The sequence below is a fragment of the Piliocolobus tephrosceles genome, chromosome 16 (assembly GCF_002776525.5).
Source record: "Piliocolobus tephrosceles isolate RC106 chromosome 16, ASM277652v3, whole genome shotgun sequence".
NCBI lineage: Eukaryota > Metazoa > Chordata > Mammalia > Primates > Cercopithecidae > Piliocolobus > Piliocolobus tephrosceles.
In genome coordinates this window covers 34771700-34795303 of record NC_045449.1, presented here as the reverse complement: position 1 = coordinate 34795303, position 23604 = coordinate 34771700, and the positions used below count along the sequence as shown (strand labels likewise).

Genomic DNA, 23604 nt, shown 5'->3' with positions numbered 1-23604 from the left:
TGGGCACAGCCTGGGGTAACAGAGCGAGACTCTGTCTCAAAAAAAAAAAAAAAAAAAAGGCCGGTCATGATGGTGCCTCACACCTGTAGTCCCAGCACTTTGGGAGGCCAAGTCAGGTGGATCACCTGAGGTCAGGAGTTTGAGACCAGCCTGAACAACGTGGAGAAACCCCTTTTCTACTAAAAATACAAAATTAGCTGGGCATGGTAGCGCATGCCTGTAATCCGAGCTACTCGGGAGGTTGAGGCAGGAGAATCACTTGAACCCAGGAGGCAGAGGTTGCAGTGAGCCAAGATTGCACTATTGCACTCCAGCCTGGGCAACAAGAGTGAAACTCCATCTCAAAAAAAAAAAAAGTAATAATTAAAACTGACAAAGAGAAATAATTGTGTCTCACAATGTATGAAATGTCCTTTAATGTGGTTTATAAAATGCTTTCACAAACACCATCTCCCTTAGGTTATGAATATGGCTCTTCTATTATTTCTTTTATTTATTTATTTATTTTCCGAAAAGGAGTCTGACTCCATTGCCCAGGCTGGAGTGCAGTGGCAAGATTTCGGCTCACTGCAACCTCTGCCTCCCAGGTTCAAGCGATTCTCCTGCCTCAGCCTCCGAAGTAGCTGGGACTACAGGCGCATGCCACCATGCCCGTCTAATGTTTTGTACTTTTAGTAGAGACAGGGTTTCGCCATGTTAGCCAGGATGGCCTTGATCTCCTGACCTCATGAGCTGCCTGCCTAGGCCTCCCAAAGTGCTAGGATTACAGGCATGAGCCACCACACCCAGACTTCTATTATTTTGTTAGGAGCAGGAATCTTTTCTTACTAATTTCAAAATCCTTAATGCCTAGCTCAGGCTCTGACAGAAATAGACACTCACTAGTTGCTTACTGAATGAAATATGGAATGGGACATTCAGGAATAAACCAGAACATTAGCAAAAGACTGATGCAGGAGACAGAGCCTCCTTCATAGTAAAGCATAGAAGCAAAAACTAAGGAATTGTACTATACACATACACACACACAGAGCCACTAAACCCTTGAGTATGTAAGATGTGGTTCTCAAGGGCTAATAAAACTAGGTTATTAAACCAGGCCGCCTTAGGAAATACCTGTAGGACAATGTGATCCCTATGGTATTAGCCAGAATGGTAAGGAGAAAGAAGCAAATTGTATTAGCAATAGCTAGAAGTGTAAGTTGGCAGACAGTCAAGATAATTAATCAGTGACGTGGTTCTCATGATAAATATTTTAGAATATCTAATTAATATGACTATCTACGAAATGGGAATAGTGATACAACCTCAGTGTTGTGAAGAGTAAATGAGATTCAAATAAATTCTTTAACATGATGCCTATTTTAATTGTTATGCATTGTTTCTGTGGAGTTTCACATTTTCTTTTAGCGCTAGAGTTTTTATTTCTTTTTCTGGAAATGTTGAAACCTTGGCATCTCCAACTTCTTTTTTGTATATATTTTTTTTATTTGTCAACAGCTTGTCAAAAATTCAGTTATAAAATATCTGATATATCAATGGAAGTAGGTGCATGCTGTTATTCATGAAAATTTTTCAAGGCAAAAGTGATTAAAAAATTTTATTTTCTCACTGTGTTCTAGCTATTTACATACCAATTTGGGGTAATTTTACTAGAATAATTTACAAGTTGTCCTAGATACACTTACTATTGTTCTAACTTTTTTATCTATTAGTTTGTCAATAACAATAAACATACATAGAAAATATTTTTCAAATAATTCCTAAACATTTCTAAAAATAGCCAGCATTTCATCTAGAGACAAACTTCAAACTTAGAAATATTTCTGAGGTAATATGTACAGTTTTTTTTTTTTTTTTTTTTTTTTGAGACGGAGTCTCGCTCGTTGGAGTGCAGTGGCGGGATCTCAGCTCACTGCAAGCTCCGCCTCCCAGGTTTACGCCATTCTCCTGCCTCAGCCTCCCGAGTAGCTGGGACTACAGGAGCCCGCCACCTCACCCGGCTAGTTTTTTGTATTTTTTTAGTAGAGACGGGGTTTCACCGTGTTGGCCAGGATGGTCTCGATCTCCTGACCTCGTGATCCGCCCGTCTCGGCCTCCCAAAGTGCTGGGATTACAGGCTTGAGCCACCACGCCGGGCCAAGTTGACCGATTCTTAATGCCCAACGAGTTCTTCTTCTGCATAGATAAAACCAGCTCACTGAGACAATGGTTTTACAGTAAGGAAAGTTTAATTATTGCAGGGCCAGCCAAGTAGAAAGACAGGAGATATTTCTCCAATTTGCCTCTTTGAAAACTTGGAGGCTGGGTTTTTTTCTGTTTGTTTGTTACTTTTTTTTGAGATGGAGTCTCGCTCTGTTGCCCAGGCTGGAGTGCAGTGGCGTGATCTTGGCTCCCTGCAACCTCTGCCTCCCGGATTCAAGCGATTCTCCTGCCTCAACCTCCTGAGTAGCTGGGACCACTGGCGCGTGCCAGCATGCCCGGCTAATTTTTTGTATTTTAGTAGAGACAAGGTTTCACCATGTTGACCAGGATAGTTTCAATATCTTGACCTTGTGATCCACCCACCTTGGCCTCCCAAAGTGCTGGGATTACAGGCCTGAGACACCGTGCCTGGCCAATTTTTTTGTATTTTTAGTAGAGATGGGATTTCACCTTGTTGGCCAGGCAAGTCTCAAAACTCCGGACCTCAGGTGATCTGCTCGCCTTGGCCTCCCAAAGTGCTGGGATTACAGGTGTGAGCCACTGCGCCTGGCCAATTTGGATGCTTTTATTAATTTTTTCTTGCCTAATTGCTAGAGCTTTCAATACTATGTTAAATCAAAGTAATAAAAGTGGCCAGGTGCAGTGGCTCATGCTTTTAAACCTAGTACTTTGGGAGGCTGCAGCAGGAGGATCACATGAGCCCAATAAAAAATTAGCTGGGCACAGTGGCATCCATTTGTAGTTCCAGCTACTCAGTAGGCTGAGACAGGAGGATCACTTAAGCCCAGGAGTTTGAGGATGCAATGAGCCATGATCATGCCATTGCACTCCAGCCTGGGCAACAGAGCAAGACTCTGTCTCAAAAAAATAAAATAAATAAAAATAAAAGCAAGCATCCTTGTCTTGTTATTTAATCCTTTCATTTTATAGAAGTGAAAATGTAGTCCCTGAGAGAAGAATTTACTTGCCCAAAGTTATGCAAATTCACAGCAAAGCAGGAGTTAATATCAAATCTTTTAACTTCAGATTCAGTATTCTATTATATTCAGTTGAAGAATTAAGGATAACTGGTTATGGAAAGGAGGCAACATGATTCTTTTATTCTCAGTTCACTTAGAATATTTTCATGTGAATAAGTCATACTAGGTGATGGTATTGAGATATTTTAATATTATGGGATTTTGGATTTGTAACTCTGAATTGTTAGATCTGATGTGTGTAACCTAAATGTATACTTAAGTGTCAGAATGTCATTCTTCTTTTATTTCTTCAGTGCAGTTAAAATCGGAACTGATATGCTAGAACTGGACTGCCATATCACAAAAGATGAACAAGTTGTAGTGTCACATGATGAGAATCTAAAGAGAGCAACTGGGGTCAATGTAAACATCTCTGATCTCAAATACTGTGTAAGTAAAAATGCATGATAAACTAATAGCTAATAGGTGTCACGGCCTGTAATTTTTTTTTTTTTTTTTTTTTTTTTTTTTGAGACGGAGACTCGCTCTGTCGCCAGGCTGGAGTGCAGTGGCTGGATCTCAGCTCACTGCAAGCTCCGCCTCCTGGGTTTACGCCATTCTCCTGCCTCAGCCTCCTGAGTAGCTGGGACTACAGGCACCCGCCACCTCGCCCGGCTAGTTTTTTGTATTTTTAGTAGAGATGGGGTTTCACCGTGTTAGCCAGGATGGTCTCGAACTCCTGACCTCGTGATCCACCCGTCTCGGCCTCCCATAGTGCTGGGATTACAGGCTTGAGCCACCGTGCCCGGCCTATTTTTTTAAAAAATAGTAAATATCAGATATTGCTTCAGTAAAAAATTTCTAATATTATTTAAATACTGATTAAATACTAAATGTCAAAGGAAATTTTTAAAAACTGTTTTGAGGCCAAGTGTGCTGGCTCATGCCTGTAATTCCAGCACTTTGGGAGGCTGAAGTGGGAGGATTGTTTGAGGCCAGGAGTTTGAGATCAGGCTAGGCAACATAGCAAGACTCCGTCTTTATTAAAATATAGGAAAATTGGCTGGACACGGTGGCTCACGCCTGTAATCCCAGCACTTTGAGAGACCGAGGCGGGTGGATCACCCAAGGTCAGGAGTTCGAGATCAGCCTGGCCAACATGGTGAAACCTCATCTCTACTAAAAATACAAAAATTAGCCAGGCGTGGTGTTGCACACCTGTAATCCCAGCTACTCAGGAGGCTGAGGCAGGAGAATCGCTTGAACCTAGGAGGTGGAGGTTGCAGTGAGCTGAGATGGTGCCACTGCACTCCAGCCTGGGCAACAGAGCAAGACTCCATCTTAAAAAAAAAAAGGGGGGGGGAAATTGTTTAGGTATGGTGGCATATACCTATGGTCCCAGCTATTCAGGAGGCCGAGGTGGGAAGATCACTTGATCCCGGGAAGTTGAGGCTGCCGTGGGCCAAGATAGCGCCACTGCACTCCAGCCTGGGTGAAAGAGTGAGACCCTGTCTCAAAAACGAAACGAGGCAGGGCGCGGTGGCTCACGCCTGTAATCCCAGCACTGTGGGAGACTGAGGTGGGCGGATCACCTGAGGTCAGGAGTTCAAGACCAGCCTGGCCAACATGGTGAAACCCCATCTCTACTAAAAAATACAAAAATTAGCCGGGTGTGGTGGTGCCCCTGGAATCCCAGATACTTGGGAGGCTGAGGCAGGAGAATTGCTTGAACCTGGGAGGCGGAGGTTGCAGTGAGCCAAGATTGCACCACTGCACTCCAGCCTGGGCAAGAGTGAGCCTCTGTCTCAAAAAAAAAAAAAAAAAAAAGATTATTATAATGTACATATTAATTATAGTAAATACTGATGAATGGAAGGAAAAATCATGCATAAAGTTACTACCAAAAAAACACTTATGTTAACAGGATTCTACCTTTCATGTTTTTTAGATTTGTATTCTCACTGTGCATGCATCATGTACATAGAATTTTAGACACTTTAACATTATAACATGATAATGGCCGGCCTAGGTGGCTCACACCTGTAATCTCAGTACTTTGGGAGGGTGAAATGGGCAGATCACCAGAGGTCAGGAGTTCGAGACTAGCCTGGCCAACATGGCAAAACCCCGTCTCTACTAAAAATACAAAAATTAGCTGGGCAGACAGATCACCTGAGGTCAGGAGTTGGGGACCGCCCTGGCCAACATGGTGAAACCCCATCTCTACTAAAAATACAAAAATTAGCCGGGTGTGTTGGCATGCGTCTGTAATCCTAGCTATTCAGGAGGCTGAGGTAGGAGAATTGCTTGAACCCAGGAGGCGGAGGTTGCAGTGACCGAGATCATGCCATTGCACTCCAGCCTGGGCAATGGAAAGCATGGAAAAATGTTTATCATTTATAATGTTTCCTTTTTCTTTTTTTTATTATAATGTTTCTTTTCTTTCTTTCTTTCTTTCTTTTTTCTTTTTTTTTTTTTTTTTGTGACAGAGTCTCACTCTTTTCAACCAGAGCGAGAGTAGCTGGGATTACAAGCATGCACCACCACACCTGGCTAATTTTTGTGTTTTTAGTAGAGATGGGGTTTCACGATGTTGGCCAGGCTGGTCCCGAACTCCTGACCTCAGGTGATCCTCCTGCCTTGGCTTCCCCAAGTGCTGGGATTACAGGTGTGAGCCACTGTGCCCAGCCTTTTCCATGCTTTAAAGAAATTAGACTTTATTTTTTAGAGAAGTTTCAGGTTTACAGCAAAATTGAGTGGAAAATTGGCCTGGCCAACATGAGATCAACCTGGCCAATATGGTGAAACCTCATCTCTACTAAAAATACAAAAATTAGCCAGGCGTGGTGTTGCACACCTGTAATCCCAGCTACTCAGGAGGCTGAGGCAGGAGAATCGCTTGAACCTAGGAGGTGGAGGTTGCAGTGAGCTGAGATGGTGCCACTGCACTCCAGCCTGGGCAACAGAGCAAGACTCCATCTTAAAAAAAAAAAAGGGGGGGGGAAATTGTTTAGGTATGGTGGCATATACCTATGGTCCCAGCTATTCAGGAGGCCGAGGTGGGAAGATCACTTGATCCCGGGAAGGCCGAGGTGGCTCAAGCCTGTAATCCCAGCACTTTGGGAGGCCGAGACGGGTGGATCATGAGGTCAGGAGATCGAGACCATCCTGGCTAACACAGTGAAACCCCGTCTCTACTAAAAAATACAAAAACAAAAACTAGCCAGGCAAGGTGGCGGGCGCCTGTAGTCCCAGCTACTCGGGAGGCTGAGGCAGGAGAATGGCGTAAACCCGGGAGGTGGAGCTTGCAGTGAGCTGAGATCAAGCCACTGCACTCCAGCCTGGGCGACAGAGCGAGACTCCATCTCAAAAAAAAAAAAAAAAAATTGAGTGGAAAATACAGAGTTCCCACATACCTGCACAGTTACCACACAGACACAGGGTCCCCCACTTTTAACATCTGCACCAGAGTGGTACATACATTGACACAATATTATTGCTCATAGTCCATAGTTTACATTAGGGTTCACTCTTGTACATTCTGTGGTTTTGGACAAATTTATAATGATACGTATCCAGCAATTATACTATTATACAAAATGTTTCCACTGCTCTAAAAATTCTGTGTTCTGCCTATTCAGTCCCCTCTTCCCTCATCCCCTGCCAACCACTGATCTTTTTACTGTTTCCATAGTTTTGTCTTTTCCAGAGTGTCATATAGTTGGAATCATACCATATTTGACCTTTCAGATTCCATGCTTATCTTTCATAAACATTTCAAATGACTATAGCCATTCCATTGTGTGGATATATAGTTATTTTTAACCATTCTTCTATTGTTGGACATTGGATTAGCTCTAAGTTTTCACCATTATAGATAACACTGCACTGAAATTTTTTTTCTTTTGAGACAGAGTTTCGCTCTTGCCGCCCAGGCTGGAGTGCAATGGTGCAATCTCGGCTCACTGCAGCCTCCACCTCCCAGGTTCAAGCAATTCTCCTGCCTCAGCCCCCCAAGTAGCTGGGATTACAGGCATGCGCCACCACATCTGGCTAATTTTTTGTATTTAGTAGATACAGGGTTTCACCATGTTGGTCAAGCTGGTCTTGAACTCCTGACCTCAGGTGATCTGCCCACCTCAGCCTCCCAAAGTGCTGGGATTATAGGGGTGAGCCACTGTGCCCGGCCTGCACTGAACAGCTTTATGCATAAAGATTAAAGCTTTCTCTATCTTTAGCTTTTTATTTATAAAGATATATAAATATTTGTATTTATAAAAGTTATTTATATAACATTTTCTCTATTTTAAGATTATTTCTCTAAATATACTCCCAGAAGGGAAATTATTGGGTAAAAGAACATTTGCCAGCTGGGTGCGGTGGCTCATGCCTGTAGTCCCGGTGCTTTTGGAGTCTGAGGCCTCCCAAAAGAAGACCTCCCAAAAGGACAGATCCTTCTGAGGATGCACTGAGCTCAGATGATCAAGGCTACAGTGAGGTATAATTGTGCTACTGCACTCCAACCCAGGCAAAAGAGTGAGACCCTGTCTCAAAAATAAAATAAAATAAAATAAAATAAAAATAATATTTACTAGCATTGAGCATTATAATAATACCAAATTTGCTAATTAAATTTTAATTAACATTTCATTATTAATGAGTTTAAAGATCTATTTAATTGTTAGTTATTTTTCTTTTGTTTTCATTGAATTGTGTATTCTTGACATTTTTCTACTGAAATCTTTGTATATTATTGTGAAAAGGTCTATATTAAATAGTACAGATATATTTTTTGTAGATGGCATATATAAGTAATATGGTTAATTTGCTGTTGGGGATGTTCTGCTAAAGGGTGCCTATGTAAACATGTTTTGTAGTGTTTTACTCTTCTATATGTTGAAAAACCATATCTTTGTGTCTTAATGTAAGACATTAAAATCTGATTATTTTTTGAGAGTTAACTTTTTTTTTGATCATGTCTTTTAAAGGAGCTCCCACCTTACCTTGGCAAACTGGATGTCTCATTTCAAAGAGGTAATATTTTTTGTTTGTAGCTTAAACATTTGTGTTGAGAAGCATATGTGTGTTTTCTTGTCACAGTAAGTTCTTACTAAAAGTAACTGGCCTCTAAGCTTGTTCCCTCAGGCCTACAAATCTGAAGCCTTGAAAATTATCTGATGTAAAATTATCAGGTCCAAAGAGTTAACTGATTTATGCTACTTAAATTCACATACAGTTAATTTAAACCTGCATACTGATGACAAGAAACATTTCACTTCTAAAGGTTCAAATTCTAGAATATTGCCACAACTTATAGTAGTCATCCATCAAAAAAATATAATAAAAAATAAATGAAAAGGGCTGGGCACGGTGGCTCATGACTGTAATCGCAGCACTTTGGGAGGCTGAGGCAGGCAGATCACTTTAGGTCAAGAGTTTGAGACCAGCCTGGCCAATATGGCAAAACCCCATCTCTACTAAAAATACAAAAAATATTAGCCAGGCATGATGATGTGCACCTGTAATCCCACCTACTTGGGAGGCTGAGGCAGGACAATCATTTGAACATCTTATGGTTTTATTGAGTTATACATTTGAATCATTAAAAAATGATGATTTTTCAGTGAGGTTCCAGTGAGCCGAGATTGCGCCATTGCACTTCAGCCTGGGCAACGAGAGCGAAACTCTGTCTAAAATAATAATAATAATAATAATGAAAATAAAATAAATAATAAATAGATAAATAAAAAGAAATGGAAAGGACCCCTTTCAAATCCTTTCTGGTTCCATAATATTTAATTCTGTCTTTTAGCTGCTCCATATTTTAAATGATTAAACAGACTTCTGTCATTCAAATAAACCATTTCCTAGTCATCTTCACTTAGCAGTTTTCTTCTGAGGGAACATTTCTCACAAAGAAACATGTCCCTTGACCCAACTTGTTAGTTACTGCAGATGTTAGAATGGAAAATATACCACCTTAAGATATGTGCTGAACAGATACGGGCTCCCTCATTGTCACAAGGGACATTGTCTCACATTTTTTAATGATTCAAATGTATAACTCAATAACACCATAAGATGTTAAATCTCATGAATCTTGGTATGATTTAGTTGAAACCTTGGTTAAATGTCAGCTCCATTTATATTAATTTTTTAAAAGAACTGTAACTGCTCCACGAACTAGATTTAAAATTGGCGAAGTCAGGTGTGGTGACGTACACCTCTAGTCCCAGCTACTTGGGAGACTGAGTTGGGAGGCTCGTTTGAGCCCAAGAGTTGGGAGTCTAGCTTGGGCTACATAGCAAGACCCTGTCTCTAAAATAAAAAAATTGACCACGGATAGGGGAATTTTTGAAAACGAAATAAAAATCAGAAAAAGTTTAACATTAGTTATTTCTAAGGGATATTTAAACCTCAGATGTGTTTGATTTCAATTTCTAGGTAAGTTGAAGTTGTTGGTTTGAGGAAACTTTTCTTCATTCTTGTAGTTTATAGAATTATACTTGCCAAGCTATTATAATATTTGTGTCAATTTTGGACTTGTGAAAGTTAAGAAAATTTCAGAAATGAAGTTTTTCCTGTTTTTCCCTTTGTAGAGCAAAGCCAAAGAAAGTCCCATAAAAATTTAAAAATCCAGCAGATGTGGTGGCTCACACCTATAATCTCAGCACTTTGAGAGGCCAAGGCGGGAGGGTTGCTTGAGACCAACAATTTGAAACCAGCCTGGGCAACATAGTGAGACCCTGTCTCTAAAAAAAATATTAGCCAGTCATGGTGGCATGTGCCTATAGTCCCAGCTATTGAAGAGACTTGAGGTGGGAGGATCCCTTGAGTCTGGGAGTTGAAGGCTATAGTGAGCTATGCTCACACCACTATGCTCCAGCCTGGGTGACAGAGTGAGACCTTGTCTCAAAAAAAAAAAAAATCCTTTGAGGAAAAAAAGTTTTAAATTTTTCCTGGTTTTGTATGTCCCTCATAAAGTCATGAAACTGTTTCTTCTTTTTTTTTTTGAGACAGAGTCTTGCTCTGTTGCCCAGGCTAGAGTGAAGTAGCTCAATCTCAGCTCACTGCAACCTCCACCTCCTGGGTTCAAGAGATTCTCATGCCTCAGCCACCTGAATAGTTGAGATACAGGTGCCTGCCACCATACCTGGCTAATTTTTTTATTTTTAGTAGAGATGAGGTTTCACCATGTTGGCCAGGCTGGTCTGGAATTCCTGGCCTCAAATGATTTACCTGACCCCTCCTCGGCCTCCCAGAATGCTAGGATTACAAGCATGAGCCACCACACCCAGCCAGTTTTTGAATGTGAAGAGACCTTTGAGACTGTCTAATCTTGTCTTCTGTTATAGACAAGGAAACTGAAGTCTAAAGATGCAAACTAACTTAATCAAGTTCATATAACAAAGAAATAACAATGCTAGAACTTGAACTAGGTCTCTCTCTTAGCAGACCAGTGTTCAGCTGTACCATACTGCCTCTCCATTGGAACACTATTCTCAAATGTTGTATTAAGAACAATGCTGTGGGTCCGGTGCAGTGGCTCACACCTGTAATCCCAGCACTTTGGGAGGCCGAGGCAGGTGGATCACCTGAGGTTAGGAGTTTGAGACCAGCCTGGCCAACATGGTGAAATCCTCTACTAAAAATACAAAAATTAGCCGGGCGTGGTGACATGCACCTGTAATCTCAGCTACTTGGGAGGCTGAGGCAGGAGAATCACTTGAACCTGGGAGGCAGAGGTTGCAGTGAGCTGAGATCACGCCATCGTACTCCAATCTGGACAACAAGAGTGAGACTCTGTCTCAAAAAACAAAAAAAAAAAGGAACAATGCTGTGAAAAAAAAAAAAAAAAAGAACAACACTGTGTACTGTCAAGTTTCAGATATCTGAAAGGAATAGTAATAATTAGCTTTCCTTTTATATTGCATTCATCTCATATCATAATTGACTTTAGACTGATCCTCAAATGTGGAGTTGACTGCATTTGGAACAGACTAATAAACTGTTGTAAAAACTTGACTCAGAACCATGGCAGTGGCTCACATCTGTAATCCCAGCATTTTGGGAGGCTAAGGCAGGAGGATCACTTGATCCCAGGAGTTTGAGACCAGCCTGGGCCACATACAGAGACTCCATCTTTACAAAAATAATAAAAATAATATTAGCCAGGTATGGTGGTATGCACTTGTGGTCCTAGCTAGGGAGGCTGAGGTGGGGGGATTGCTGAGCCCAGGAGGTGGAGGCTGCAGTGAGCCATGATTAAGTCACTGTACAAAGTGAGACTGTCTCAGAAAAAAAAAGAAAAAAGAAAGCGAGAGAAAAGAAAACAAGAAACTTGACTCAAATTCGTCAAAAAGTGGTTCCGTTTTTTCTATCCTGTTCCCTTGCATAGAGTTCTTGCTTACCAGGCCGGGCACAGTGGCTTACACCTGTAATCCCAGCACTTTGGGAGGCCGAGGCAGGTGGATCACTTGAGGTTAGGAGTTTGAGACCAGCTTGGCCAACATGGCGAAGCCCTGTCTCTACTAAAAATACAAAAATTTTAAAATTTTTATTATTGTTTTTTGAGATGAACTTTTGCTTCTGTCGCCCAGTGGCACAATCTCAGCTCACTGCAACCTCTGCCTCCCAGGTTCAAGTGATCCTCCTGCCTCAGCCTCCTGTGTAGCTGGGATTACAGGTGCCCGCCACTACTCCCAGCTAATTTTTGTATTTTTAGTAGAGATGAGGTTTCACCACGTTGGCCAGGCTGGTCTTGAATTCCTGACCTCAGGTGATCCGCCCACCTCTTTGTCCCAAAGGGCTGGGATTAGTCATGAGCCACCATGCCTAGCCAAAATACAAAAATTAGCCAGGTGTGGTAATGCACACCTGTAGTCCCAGCTACTCGGGAGGCTGAGTTTGGAGAATCACTTGAACCCGGGAGGCAGAGGTTGCAGTGAGCCAAGATCATGCCACTGCACTCCAGCCTGGGCAACAGAGCAAGACTGTCTCAAAAAAAAAAAAAAAAAAAAAATGCTGAATTGGCCTGGCACAGTGGCTCACGCCTGTAATCCTCAAACTTTGGGAGGTCGAGGCAGGAAGATCTCCTGAGGTCAGGAGCTTCAGACCAGCCTGGCCAATGTGGTGAAACCCCATCTCTACTAAAAATACAAAAATTAGCTGGACATGGTGGCATGCGCCTGTTCTCCCAGCTACTTGGGAGACTGAGGCAGGACAATCGCTTGAACTGGGAGGTGGAGATTGCAGTGAGCTGAGATCATGCCACTGCACTTCAGCCTGGGCAACAGAGCGAGACTTTGTCTCAAAAAAAAAAAAAAAAAAAAAAGTTAACCAAAGTGTTTATTATTATCTATCCCAATTAGTTGAAAGTAACCTTTTTTTTTTTCATGGAAAACGCATAATTTGGATGATCTAGAGTTGACTATAATTATCATTTTAAAGTTCCCCAAATAGTGAAAACTATTTCAATAGTGGCCCCTAACTTGCACAGGGGCCACTATTCCATCAACCAACACATCCTATGGCATACTCCTTGTCTATTTTTCCTATTTCCTATTATTTTCCTCTTTTCTTTTTATAGTCTACCACTTCCTAGCTGGTTACCTTCTGCCTAGAAAAATACTGGAGCAAACTTCTCTTTTTCCAAATGTTCTTCTACATTCTAAGCTGGCTGAGGCATCTAATTTATGCATTATTATTTTTAAGTAGAGATCGGGTCTCGCTATGTTGGTCAGATTGGTCTTGAATTCTTGGCCTCAAGCAGTCTTCCTGCCTCAACCTTACAAAGTGCTGAGATTCCAGGAGTGAGCCACTGCACCTAGCCTAATATTTGTATCTTTACATCACTATAGCACTTTTTTTTTTTCTCAGCACACATTTTAGTTTTCTCATTCCCTCGCTGTTAGATAGAATATTCTTATGTGTTATTTTGCTGTTCCAAAGTTAGTTTCATCTGTTTGACCTTTTTGTAAACTGATTCTTACATGCATCTTACTTGACTGCTAAATTAATTTTTTATTTGCCCACACCATGACAAAAAGGCAATCTTCCTTATGAGCTTCAAGCATGAAGTCCCAGAGAAAGATACTGTTTGGCCCACCTTGGGTCATGTGGCCATCTTGAAGAAAAGAAGTGGGCTATTATGATTATATGCCCACCCCCGAGGGTGAATGGGCAGTGGGTAGTGTGTTGACAGCCCTATTGGAACAATGTGAGATAAGGAGATATGATGTGAAATACAGGTTTCCAAAGGAAGGAAGAATAATGGGTAGGTAAAAACATGGTGGCTAATGCCTATAATCCCAGCATTCAAGGAGGCCATGGTGAGAGGATCCCTTGAGGCCAGGAATTCAATGCCAACCTGGTCAATAAAGCAAGACTTCATCTCTACTTAAAAAAAAAAAAAAAAAGGAGGGGGAGCCAGGCATGGTGGCTCATGCCTGTAATCCCAGCACTTTGGGAGGCCAAGGTGGGCGGATCACCTGAGGTTGGGAGTTCAAGACCAGACTGACCAACATGGAGAAACCCTATCTTTACTAAAAATACAAAATTAGCCAGGCATGGTGGGGCAGATGCCTGTAATCCCAGCTACTCCAGAGACTAAGGCAGGAGAATTGCTTGAACTCTGGAGGCGGAGGTTGTGGTGAGCCGAGACAGCACCGCTGCACTGCAGGCTGGGCAACAGAGCGAGATTCCATCTCCAAAAAAAAAAAAAGAAAAGAAAAAGCCGGGTATGGTGACACATGCCTCTAATCTCAGCTATTCGGAGGCTGAGGCAGGAGGATCACTGGAGCTGAGTTCAAGGCTGCTGTCAGCTATGGTCATGCCACTGCACTCCAGCCTGGGTGACAGATTGAGATCCTGTCTCAAAAAAATAAATAAATAAATAAATAAATATATATATATATATGTATACAAGCTATCTACTATAAACATAATTTTTAAAGTTTAATCATGTAGCCTATGATAAGTTTAAACTCTTTCAGTTATAAGTGTTAGATATACATCTCAAAATAGCTTAAGAAAAAAACTTTAAAAAGAATGTATTGGCTTTCATAATTAGAAAGTCCAGGGGTTATATGCCCTCAGACATGACTGATTCCAGTTGCTCAAGCAGTAATTGGTCTCTCTCTATCTCCGTTTCTTGCTTTTGCTTTCATTTGTGTTAGCTTTGCTTTTAGGGACACCCTTTCCACAGAGATGAACTCTTGGCAGCTTGCACATGATCCATTCAGCAAAGGATTTCAAGAGGCCTTCTCTCCCAGTGTCCATATTGTTATGCTTAACAGGTTAGACTGGTCATATATTTAGTCTGTGGTCAGAGAGGCAGAGCCAATGATTGCCAGTCCCATCAGAGTAACCCAGACCCCCATCAGAATTACAAGAAATATAGTAACAGACTTTTCCTTTTTTCCTCTTTAATGTACATGCTGCTTTTCACATAGGTTCTAATTATAAATAATTTAATTTTCTGACATGGATTTCATTTACTTTTTGATAGTGCATTTTTTTATTTGCCGTATAATAAGATGGAATAAAGAATTTTTCACCATTTTGTTATTTGCAGATTAGCGGAATTGAAGTTTCAGGTGGAAGTAGAACAATTTTTACAATAGCTATATAGTATGTATAGTAAATTATATAAATGATTAGAGTCATTAGAGTCAAAAGGGACTAGAGAGCCAGGTGTGGTGGCTCACACCTGTAATCCCAGCACTTAGGGAGGCTGAGGTGGCAAGTTTGCTTGAGATCAGGAGTTCAAGACCAGCCTGGGCAAAATACAGTGAGACCCTGTCACTACAAAAAATAAAACAAGGCCGGGCACGGTGGCTCAAGCCTGTAATCCCAGCACTTTGGGAGGCCGAGATGGGCGGATCACAAGGTCAGGAGATCGAGACCATCCTGGCTAACACGGTGAAACCCCGTCTCTACTAAAAAATACAAAAAACAAAAAAAAACTAGCCGGGCGAGGTGGTGGGCGCCTGTAGTCCTGGCTACTCGGGAGGCTGAGGCAGGAGAATGGCGTAAACCCGGGAGGCGGAACTTGCAGTGAGCTGAGATCTGGCCACTGCACTCCAGCCTGGGCGACAGAGCGAGACTCAGTCTCAAAAAAAAAAAAAAAAATTAAAAATTAAAAAAAAAAAACAAAAAGTAGGCCAGGTGCAGTGGCGCACGCTTGTAATCCCAGCACTTTGGGAGGCTGAGGCTGCTGGATCACTGGAGGCCAGGAGTTTGAGACCAGCCTGGCCAACATGGTGAAACCCCGCCTCTACTAAAATTACAAAAAAGTAGCCAGGTGTGGTGCCGGGCACTTGTAATCCCAGCTACTCAGGAGGCTGAAGCAGAATTGCTTGAACCCGGGAGGGGGAGGTTGCAGTGAGCCGAGATCACGCCATTGCACTCCAGCCTGAGCAACAAGAGCGAAAATCCATCTCAAAAAAAAAAAAAATGTGTGTGTGTGTGTGTGTGTGTATATATATAGAGAGAGAGAGAGACAGAGAGATGTATATATACTCCATATATATTATATACAGAATATATATATACTCTATATAGAGTATATAGTATATATATTATATATTACATATATAATATGTGTGCATGTATATATGAATAGAGAGAGAGAGAGAGAGAGAGAGATGGGCGTGGTGGTGCGTGCCTGTAGTCCCAGAGGATTGCTGGAGTGTGGGAGGCTGCAGTGAGCCATCATGCTACTGCACTCCAGCCTTGGCTATGAGCAAGATCGTGTCTCAAAAACACAACAAAAAAGGGGCTGGGTACGTGGTTCATGCCTGTAATCCCAGCATTTTGGGAGGCCTAGGCGGGCATATCACTTGAACACAGGATTTTGAGACCAGCCTGGCCAAATCCAAAACCCCATCTCTACAAAAACTACAAAAATATTAGTCGAGCATGGTGGTGTTCCTGTAGTTCCAGCTACTCAGGAGGCTAAGGTGGGAGGATCACTTGAGCCCAGGAGGCAGAGGTTGCAGTGAGCCGAGATTTGTGTCACTGCACTCCAGTCTGGGCGACAGAGTGAGACCCTGTCTCAAACAAACAAACAAACATCCAACCAAAGGGACTAAAGAAAGACTAAAGAAAATAATCCTCAGGAAATATAAACAACAATTAAAGTCCCCTTCTAATTTTCTCATTACTTGAATTTTCTTTGAATAACTGCATTCATATAATTCTTCAAAACATTACTGATTTAGTGTGTACTTCCCTTGCCTGAATGTTATTTTTAATCTCTGGAAAAGTCAATGATGATATAGCAAAACTTTAGAAACAATCTCAGTATCTACTAATAGGGAAATGGTTACATTAAAATAAATTATTGTATAGCTACTCAATGGAGTATTTTGACACCTTTTAAAAAATTATGATAGAATCAGATCGGTGGATTGTATCAATGTCAGTATCATGGTTGTGATATCATACTATAGATTTGCAAGAAGGTTACCACTGGGAAATCTGGATAAAGGGTACATGGACCCTATTATTTCTTACAATTGATTGTGAGTCTGTAGTTATCTCAAAATAAAAAATTAATAAAAAATAAATCATAATCATAAGCACAGTAAATCAGGAAAATATTTATTGTTATGTGAAAATATCAAGTTAAAATCTGTAGCATATCATATTATTACTATATTAAATCATGCATAGGAAAAAAGAGTAGAGAAAGTACACCAAATGGTCATAGCGTTTATATCTAAGTTGTTGGATTTACATGATTTTTTTCTTCTCTATACTTTTTCTTATTTTGTAAATGTTCTTTAATGAATATATTCTATACCTTTTCTAGACATCAAAAAGCAAAACTTGTATTTTAAAAATACATTTAAAAATCTTGCTTTCTCAGCATGCCAATGTGAAGGAAAAGATAACCGAATTCCATTACTGAAGGAAGTTTTTGAGGCCTTTCCTAACACTCCCATTAACATCGATATCAAAGTCAACAACAATGTGCTGATTAAGAAGGTACTCAAGGCATTGCCCCCTCTGGGTGTGTTGCATCCTATTTCACAAACTAAATAAGGTTAGAGTAGGTGACTGCATAGATTGATAATACTCAAGGAAATGTGATACCCTAGGGATCAGCATTGTTTTAAATAATGCCTTAGTAGAAGAGATCATGTTACTGTAGGAGAGCCTATTTTCAGAGAGAGTTGGCCTGTCGTGGATAAAGTAAGCTTGTATGAACCAGTCATTCTGGCATTTATATAATTATCTTCTAGTTTAACTTGTTTCATTCGTGGTTAGTTTATGTCAAATTACTAAATAACTGTATTCTGTTAAATAAATTATATAATGATATAATGTGAATAAATTTTGCATTTTATAAAATATTCTAAATTTACATATTGATTCTTCTAAAATGTTATGCTATTCATTGACAGATAGTCAATCCTAATTCATTTTTTAAGTGAAATGTTAGTGGATTTGCAAATAGGCACATGCATAAAATTTTGAATTTTCACACGTAGGTTTCAGAGTTGGTGAAGCAGTATAATCGCGAACACATAACAGTGTGGGGCAATGCCAATTATGAAATTGTAGAAAAGTGCTACAAAGAGGTAAGCTTCAAAAATTATACAGAATTATCTATCTTTGTTGTTGTTTTGTATCTATAAATGATAAGTTATTATAATAATAATTTTTTTTTCTTTTTCTTAGTTTTAGAGATAGGGTCTCACTCTGTCACCCAGGCTAGAGTGCAGTGGTGCAGTCATAGCTTACTGTAGTCTCAAACTCCTGGGCTCAAGTGATCCTCCTGCCTTAGCCTCCCAAGTAACTGGGACTCCAGGCACACACCACTGCACCCAGTTAATTTTTAAATCTTTAGTAGAGATGAGGTCTCACTATGTTACCCACTCTGGTCCCAAACTCTTGGACTCAAGCAATCCTTTCAAAGTGCTGGGATTACAGGTGTGAGCCACTGTGCCCGGCCTCCATTACAGTAATAATTTTTAAAACTTATCTTATTTCAGACTGGGCACAGTGGCTTATGCCTATAATCCCAACACTTTGGGAGGCCGAGGCGGGCAGATCACGAGGTCAGGAGTTCAAGACCAGCCTGGCGAATGTGGTGAAACCCTGTCTCTATTAAAAATACAAAAAATAGCCGGGCGTGGTGGCGTGCTCCTGTAATCCCAGCTTCTAGGGAGGCTGAGGCAGGAGAACTGCTTGAACCTGGGAAGCAGAGACTGCAGTGAGCTGAGATCGCACCACTGCACTCCAGCCTGGGTGACAGAACAAGACTCCATCTCAAAAAAAAAAAGAAAGAAAGAAAGGAAAAGAAATTATTTAGGGTCAGGCTAAGTGGCTCACACCCCTGTAATCCCAGCACTTTGGAAGGCCAAGGCGGACAGATCACTTTGAGCTCAGGAGTTCAAGACCAGCCTAGGGAACATGAGGAAACCCCATCTGTACTAAAAATACAAAAACTAGCGAGGCATGGTGGCACATGCCTGTAGTCTCAGCTACTTGGAAAGCTGAGGTGGAACGATGGCTTGAGCCTGGTAGACAGAGGTTGCAGTGAGCCAAAATCCTGCCACTGTACTCCAGCCTGGGTGACAAAGCCAGACCCTGTCTCAAAAAAAAAAAAAAAAAAAAAAAAAAAATCCTGTTATCGTTAAGAAAAAAAATATAGAAAAAAATTCAGTTCCTCAACTCTATAACTTCCAAATAGATTTAAGCAAGTTAAGCCAAGATCATGCAAGATCATGATTATTAAGCAAGATATAAAAGCAGGACCATCTACCCACTGAAAATTTTCTGGTTAAAGAAAATATGTCGGCCAGGCGCAGTGGCTCACACCTGTAATCCCAGCACTTTGGGAGGCCGAGGCAGGTGGATCACCTGAGGTCAGGAGTTCGAGACCAGTCTGGCCAACATGGTGAAACCCCATCTCTACTAAAAATACAAACATTAGCTGGGCATGGTGGTGCGCACCTGTAATCCCAGGAACTCAGGAGGCTGAGGCAGGAGAATGGCTGGAACCCAGGAGGCAGAGGTTGTAGTGAGCTGGGATCGCACCACTGCGCTCCAGCCTGGGCAACAAACTGAAACTCTGTCTCAAAAAAAAAAACAAAGTGGATAAAAATTAATTGTATATGTTTTAAAATTATAGTTAAACCTTCATAAGCAAACTTACATATATCATTAGCTAAGAGAATTTGAAATTTAAGATGTTAAAAAATCTTGAGCATTGAAGATGCTGAAATAATCTGTAATATAGAAGAAAAGATATAAGTAGCAATTTTCAAATACAAAGAACCCTTTGGTGGCTGATCTGAGTGTAATGGTGTTTACAATTAATTGATTACAACCAGTTACAGATTTATTTATTTCTCCACTCCCACTGCTTCATTTGACTAGCCTTAAAAAACAAGCAAAACAAAACAAAAAACCTCTTGGGCAGGCCTTCCTTCCTAGCAGAGAAGGCAAAAACATGCACAGTCAGCATCATTACAATTCAGAGTAAAATTGAGATTCCCACTAAAGCAAGTAAGGTTGTTGTTGTTGTTGTTCTTGTTTTGGAGACTCCAGCTCAGGCTGGAGTGCAGTTGCATGATTTAGGCTCACTGCAACCTCCGTCTCCTGGGTTCAAGCAGTTATCCTGCCTCAGCCTCCTGACTAGCTGGGACTGCAGGCGTGTGCCGCCATGCCCAGCTAATTTTTGTATCTTTAGTAGAGATGGGGTTTTGCCATGCTGGCCAGGCTGGTCTTGAACTCCTGATCTCAAGTGATCTGCCTGCCTCAGCCTCCCAAAGTGCTGGGATTACAAGTGTGAGCCACCATACCTGGCCTAAAGCAAGTAAGTTTTATGTGCAGCATGGCCTGAGAGATCCCAAGGTAACTGTGTACAAAAGGAGAGAACACAGTAATTACTGGGCTGAGTGGCTTTAGATTCCTAAGAACTTAGAACTTAGACTCTTCCATAACTTCCAGCAATCTTAGACATTTATCCCAGAAAAATGAAATATATGATTACAAAAACCTGTAAATGAATTTTTTTAATTTAATGGTTTATTTTATTATTATTATTTAAAACAAGGTCTTGCTCTGTCACTGAGGCTGGAGTGCAGTGGTGTGATCTTGGTTCACTGCAGCCTTGACTTCCTGGGTTCAGATGGTCTCCTGTCTCAGCCTCCTGTGTAGCTTGGACCCACAGGCGCATACCACCATGCCTGGCTAAGTTTTTTATTTTTTCTGCAGAGATAAGGTCTCACTTTGTTGCCCAGGTTGATCTTGAATTCTTGGCCTCAAGTGATCCTCCCACCTCAGCCTCCTGAGTAGTTGGGACTACAGGTGTGTACCACCATGCCTGGCTAATTTTAAAATTTTTAGTGGAGATGGAGTCTCACTGTATTGGCCAGGCTGGTCTCAAACTCCTAGGCTCAAGCAATCCTCTTGTCTTGTTCTCCCAAAATGCTGATATTACAGGCATTTTTTTTTTTAATAAAAATATGTTACCAGGGAGATGCAGCCTTCCATGTAAAATGAAGGCACAGTCCCTAAAACCTATACATGAATGTTTATAGCAACTTTATTCATCAAAGCAAAATCCTGAAAATAGCCTAAATGTCCTTCAGTGGGTAAATGACTGAACAAACTCTGACATTTCCATACAATGGAATACTATTCAGCAGTAAAAGGGAATGAACCATTGATACATGCAATGACCTGGATGGTCCTCAAAGACATTATGCTTAGTGAAAAAAATCAACCTCAAACTGTATTGTAGATTCCATTAACTGTAGCCTGGAAGAGCAGATTAGGGGACAGGGACTTAGGGTAGGGTAGAGAGTGGGCACCAATACAAGAAAGTTCTTGTGTGGTGATGAAACAGCTTTGTATCTCTCTCTTCTTTTTTTTTTGAGACTCACCCTGTCACCCAGGCTGGAGTGCAATGGTGCGATCTCAGTTCACTGCAACCTCCGCCTCCCGGGTTCAAGCGATTCTCCTGCTTCAGCCTCCCGAGTAGCTGGGATTATAGGCGCCCGCCACTACACTGGCTAATTTTTGTATTTTTAGTAGAGATGTTGTTTCACCATGTTGGTCAGGCTGGTCACAAACTCCCTACCTCAGGTGATCCACCCACCTCAGCCTCCCACAGTGCTGGGATTACAGGTGTGAGCCACTGTGCCCGGCCATAGCTTTGTATCTTGATTGTGGTAGTGGTTACATGAATCTATGCATGGGTTAAAATTGCATAGAACTACACACACACAAATGAATGTGGTGTTTAAAAAATGATGAAAATTGAATAAAGTTTGTAGCCTAATGAACAGTAAGGTACCAATGTCAATTCCAGGTTTTGATACTATAGTTACATCAATGTCACCTTTTGGGGAAGCTGGGTGAAGGCTGCATGGGACTATACTATACTACAGATGTGTACCACCATGCCTGGCTAATTTTTAAATTTTTTTTGTAGAGATGCAGTCTCACTGTATTGCCCAAGCTGGTCTCAAACTCCTAAGCTCAAGCAATCCTCTTGTTTCATTCTCCCAAAGTGCTGAGATTAAGTCTATAATTCTTTCAAAATAAAAGGCTCACTTTTGGCCTATAATCACAGAACTTTTCCCTTGATTCCCATATTTTTCCAGAAGCCTCTGGCTTTCTGTCATTTTTTAATTTAAAAACTCCAAAAAACTTTCAGCAGCAATTTCCAAACATCACAGTAAAAATGTCTCAATAAAATTTGTCATTCATATTAGCAACATGCTATATAATTGATACAACTTTTGTAATTCTTTTCTTCCTTTTCTTTTTTTTTTTTTTTTTTTGAGACGGAGTTTTGCTCTTGTTGCCCAGGCTGGAGTGCAATGGCACGATCTCGGCTCACCACAACCTCTGCCTCCCGGGTCAAACGATTCTCCTCCCTCAGCCTCCTGAGTAGCTGGGATTACAGGCATGCACCACCACGCCCAGCTAATTTTTTGTATTTTTAGTAGAGATGGGGTTTCTCAATGTTGGTCAGGCTGGTCTTGAACTCCCAGCCTCAGGTGATCCACCAGCCTCGGCCTCCCAAAGTGCTGGGATTACAGGTGTGAGCAACCACGGCCAGCCTACTTTTGCAATTCTTACAGTATGACTTATAAGAATTTTACATTAGCCCTTTAATTTCCAGATGTAAACTCAAAATATAAACATTAAAGGAATTGGGGCACATAGTGGTAGTGGGAAAATGTGGCACTTCATGACTTCACTCTTTCACACTTAATGCAATGGTTCTTTCTTTTAGTGCTCTGGTTCCAAAGTTGCATGAGTATTTTTAATTTTATTTTATTTAATTTTATTTTATGTTTTGAGACGGAGTGTCGCTCTGTCACCCAGGCTGGAGTGCAATGGCACAATCTTGGCTCACTGCAACCTCCGCCTCGTGGGTTCAAGCAATTCTCCTGTCTCAGCCTCCTGAGTAGCTGAGATTACAGGCGCACGGCATCATGCCTAGCTAATTTTTGTATTTTTTAGTAGAGATGGGGTTTCTCCATGTTGGTCAGGCTGGTCTTGAACTCCTGACCTCAGATGATCCACCCACCTTGGCCTCCCAAAGTGTTGAGATTACAGGTGTGAGCCACTGTGCCCAGCCAAGTTTTTTTTTGAGACAGAGTCTCACTCTTGCCCACACTAGAGTGCAATGACATGATCTCAGCTCACTGCAACCTCCACCTCCTGAGTTCAAGCAATTCTCCCGCCTCAGCCTCCAGAGTAGCTGGGATTACAGGTGTCTGCCATCATGCCTGGCTAATTTTTGTATTCTTAGTAGAGAAGGTTTCATCATGTTGGCCAGGCTGATCTCGAACTCCTGACCTCAGGTGATCCACCCTCCTCAGCCTCCCAAAGTGCTGGGATTACAGGTGTGAGTCACCACACCTGGCTGTAAGTTTTGAGGGTTAGCCCCTAAGCCTGTTTTCCCTATAAGCTCTGTTATCCTTAGTGTATGAATTTGCAGAACTCAAGATTTTGCAGTGACTTGTATATTTTCTTACAGCTGAAACACCTATATGTAAGTAAGCCAAAAACATTACAAAGCACCATGTAAACAAAGGGGCAAAATAAATTCTCAAACTTATTTACTCTGTTTTTTTAAAAAATAAAGAAGTAGATAATTTAGGACTATTTATTTATCTATATAATTTTTTAATTTGAGACGGAGTCTCACTCTGTCACCCAGGCTGTAATGCAGTGGCTCAGTCTCGGCTCACTGCAAACTCCACCTCCCGGGTTCAAGAGATTCTCCTGCCTCAGCCTCCCGAGTAGCTGGGGTTACAGGTGTATGCCACCAGGCTCGGCTAATTTTTGTATTTTTAGTAGAGGCACGGTTTCACCATGTTGGCCAGGCTGGTCTTAAACTCATGACCTCAAGTGATCCACCCACCTTGGCCTCCTAAAGTGCTGGGATTACAGGCTGAGCAAC

General features: G+C 41.4%; 1 protein-coding gene across 2 annotated transcripts in view; it reads left to right on the top strand.

Moving 5' to 3' along the window:
- Positions 1 to 23604, top strand: part of GDPD1 (glycerophosphodiester phosphodiesterase domain containing 1) — a 52337-nt gene that overhangs the window by 17083 nt on the left and 11650 nt on the right. For both annotated transcript variants that reach the window (XM_023204642.2, XM_023204641.2), the window contains exons 3-6: positions 3479 to 3614; positions 8153 to 8198; positions 17038 to 17156; positions 17663 to 17752. In XM_023204642.2, coding sequence (XP_023060410.1) covers positions 3479 to 3614; positions 8153 to 8198; positions 17038 to 17156; positions 17663 to 17752 — 391 coding nt within the window. The remainder of the gene's footprint in view (positions 1 to 3478; positions 3615 to 8152; positions 8199 to 17037; positions 17157 to 17662; positions 17753 to 23604) is intronic.